The following is a 2,236-nucleotide window of genomic DNA, read 5'->3' as shown; positions in this document are numbered from 1 at the left end:
GGGGGGAGGCAGGAAGACCTGGGGGGAGGCAGGGAGCAGGTGTTTGCTTCAGGAGCTGAGCTGCTGTTGGAGTGGACATCCCGGTGGGGGTGGGGCAGGCAGTGTGGGTGCTCAAGTCTGGAGTTCAGAGAGGTCCGGGTGTACATGGAGTCATGGGCACTAGATGGTGTTTCGCACCCGAGACAAGGTGAGACCACCCAGGTCTGCATGTAGATAGGGAAGAGGCCCCCCAAGTCCCGGGAACCACAACATTCAGAAACCAGGAGACTGAGGGAGTGACCAGTGGGGTGTCCTAGAAGCCACGGGAGGAGTTGGGGGAAGAGGGTAACCCACGGGGTGGGAGGCTGCGAGAGGCCACAGCGAGTGGGTGTGGTCATCCCTAAGTTCGGGGCCCTGGAGACCGACAAGAACGGTTTCCATGGAGAGATCAGGAGGGAAAGGAACAGAGACATGGTGCAAACAGCCCCTTGCCGGCGAGGAAGCCCAGCAACGAGGAGAGCGCCTCACCTTGCTGGGGGCAGGGGCAGTGCCCACGGGGCATCTTCTGCCTGAAGGCCCTGCCGAAGAAAGGGCCGCACACCAGGGCTTGCCGCTGGGTCTTGATGTACTGGAGCAGCTCGTACAGGACGTCACCTGGGGGCGGGAGGGGCTGCTGACCAGGCTGCGTGGGCGCTGCCTCATTCCCTGCAGCCACCGGCCTCATGGGGGCATGTCCCGCACAGGCTGCGTGCTGATGGAGATGGTAGGGGAGACGGGGCCACAGATGGGAGGGGACAGTGCTCGGCAAGACAGACGCCTGCCTGCGGCTCTGAAATCAACCGCCAAATGGAGTCCTTCGCTGCAGGCCAGCCCGGGCTGGGAGCCACCTGGCAAACATTTATGGAAAGAGGGGCGGGCGGCCTCGGTGCTGGGAGTGAGCATGACCTTCCAACCAACGCCCCTCCACCTCCCGCCGGGCCTGCGTGGGCTTCCAGGGGGGTAGAGAAAGCCAGAGAGTTTCCAGACCTGAGCCGGGCGCGCGGAGCCGGAAGTCGTCCTTGGTGAGGATGCAGAGCGCACGGCCGTTCATCTCGAAGCCGCGCTCCCGGGTGCGCTGCAGGGAGTACTCGCCCTCGGCCCAGCGCAGCCAGTGCAGCACGTCCTCGCGGCTCCAGAGCGCGGGCTGGATCCCTGCAACACAGGATGCGGGCTGGGGGCGGGCCCTCGCTTAAACGCCACCTCCTCCGAGAAGCCCACCCTGAACACTTCTCTGAGCAGGTGTCCTGCTCCCACACCCAGTCATTGTCTCTGTCATTGTGTCCTGTTCTTCCCCTTCCTGGCACCTTACCTTCTTTGGAATTGCACTTTACATTTGATATGATTATATGCTTATCATCATCTATGTACTTTTTATGTATTCACTTATTTATTTGTGGTACCCCCAACCCGCCACCCCAGCCTGTGTTCCAATTATTCATTCAACAAATGTGTAATGAGGAACTGCTCTGTGCCAGGCCCTGTGTGCATGTGGCATATATTCCAGGACAGGGCCTGAATACAGTAGGTGCTCGATAAACACATACTGGATGATGGTATGAACGACCAACCAGTCCCACAGAGGAGGTGTCAGTATTACTGTTTTCCAAATAAGGGAACCGAGGCTCCCAGAGGTTAGGTTCCACAGTATCATGAGGTCCAGCCGGGCAGAACCAGGTCTGTGTGGCTGCTGTTCTCGTCCACTCCGTGGAGACAGCTCAGACCTGGGTTTGCTCAGGGAACAGCCGGGGCGCAGAGGAGTCTCCCCCATCTTCAGCTCGGGTGTCTCCTCCCTGGCAGCCCCCAGCAAGCGCTGCCCTCTCTTATGCCCCATGCTCTGCCCTGCCTTGGCCAGGCTGCCCGAGGCGACACTGCCCCCCTGACCGGGCTGCTCAGCAGGCCCACAGCACAGCACGGCTCTCCCAGGCCCCTTCCTCCACTAAAAACTGTTATTACATTTTATGGCTGCATCGGCATCAGGTGAGTACGCTGTTGTATATTAAAACATTTTCTTCGACCTAAAAGTTTTTTTTCTTCTGATTTCAAAAGGAATTGGCATATGTTCATGGGCCCCCGAAAGCGCTGGGCCCGGCACTGTGCCCGTGATGAGTCCGCCTGGTGTTTTGCCCTTCGTCCCTCTAGCACCCCCGGCCATGAGAGTGGGAGGAGCTCGGGGCTCACCGGGTCCAGTGTGACGGTAAGAGAATGGAGGCAGCGGAGA

General features: G+C 59.7%; 1 protein-coding gene across 1 annotated transcript in view; it reads right to left on the bottom strand.

Annotated features, from left to right (window-relative positions):
* The window catches only part of ETV7 (ets variant 7), a 34,082-nt gene that overhangs the window by 23,117 nt on the left and 8,729 nt on the right, over positions 1 to 2,236 (bottom strand). Inside the window, exons 2-3 of the mRNA XM_014529611.1 lie at positions 1,006 to 1,170; positions 508 to 633 (exon numbers count right to left, since the gene is read on the bottom strand). Of these exons, the coding sequence (XP_014385097.1) occupies positions 508 to 633; positions 1,006 to 1,170 (291 nt within the window). The remainder of the gene's footprint in view (positions 1 to 507; positions 634 to 1,005; positions 1,171 to 2,236) is intronic.

Source organism: Myotis brandtii, unplaced genomic scaffold (genome assembly GCF_000412655.1).
Source record: "Myotis brandtii unplaced genomic scaffold, ASM41265v1 scaffold687, whole genome shotgun sequence".
In the NCBI taxonomy this organism is placed as follows: Eukaryota; Metazoa; Chordata; class Mammalia; order Chiroptera; family Vespertilionidae; genus Myotis; species Myotis brandtii.
Note: the sequence above shows the minus strand (reverse complement) of the source record. Positions and strands in the feature narration are given on the sequence as shown.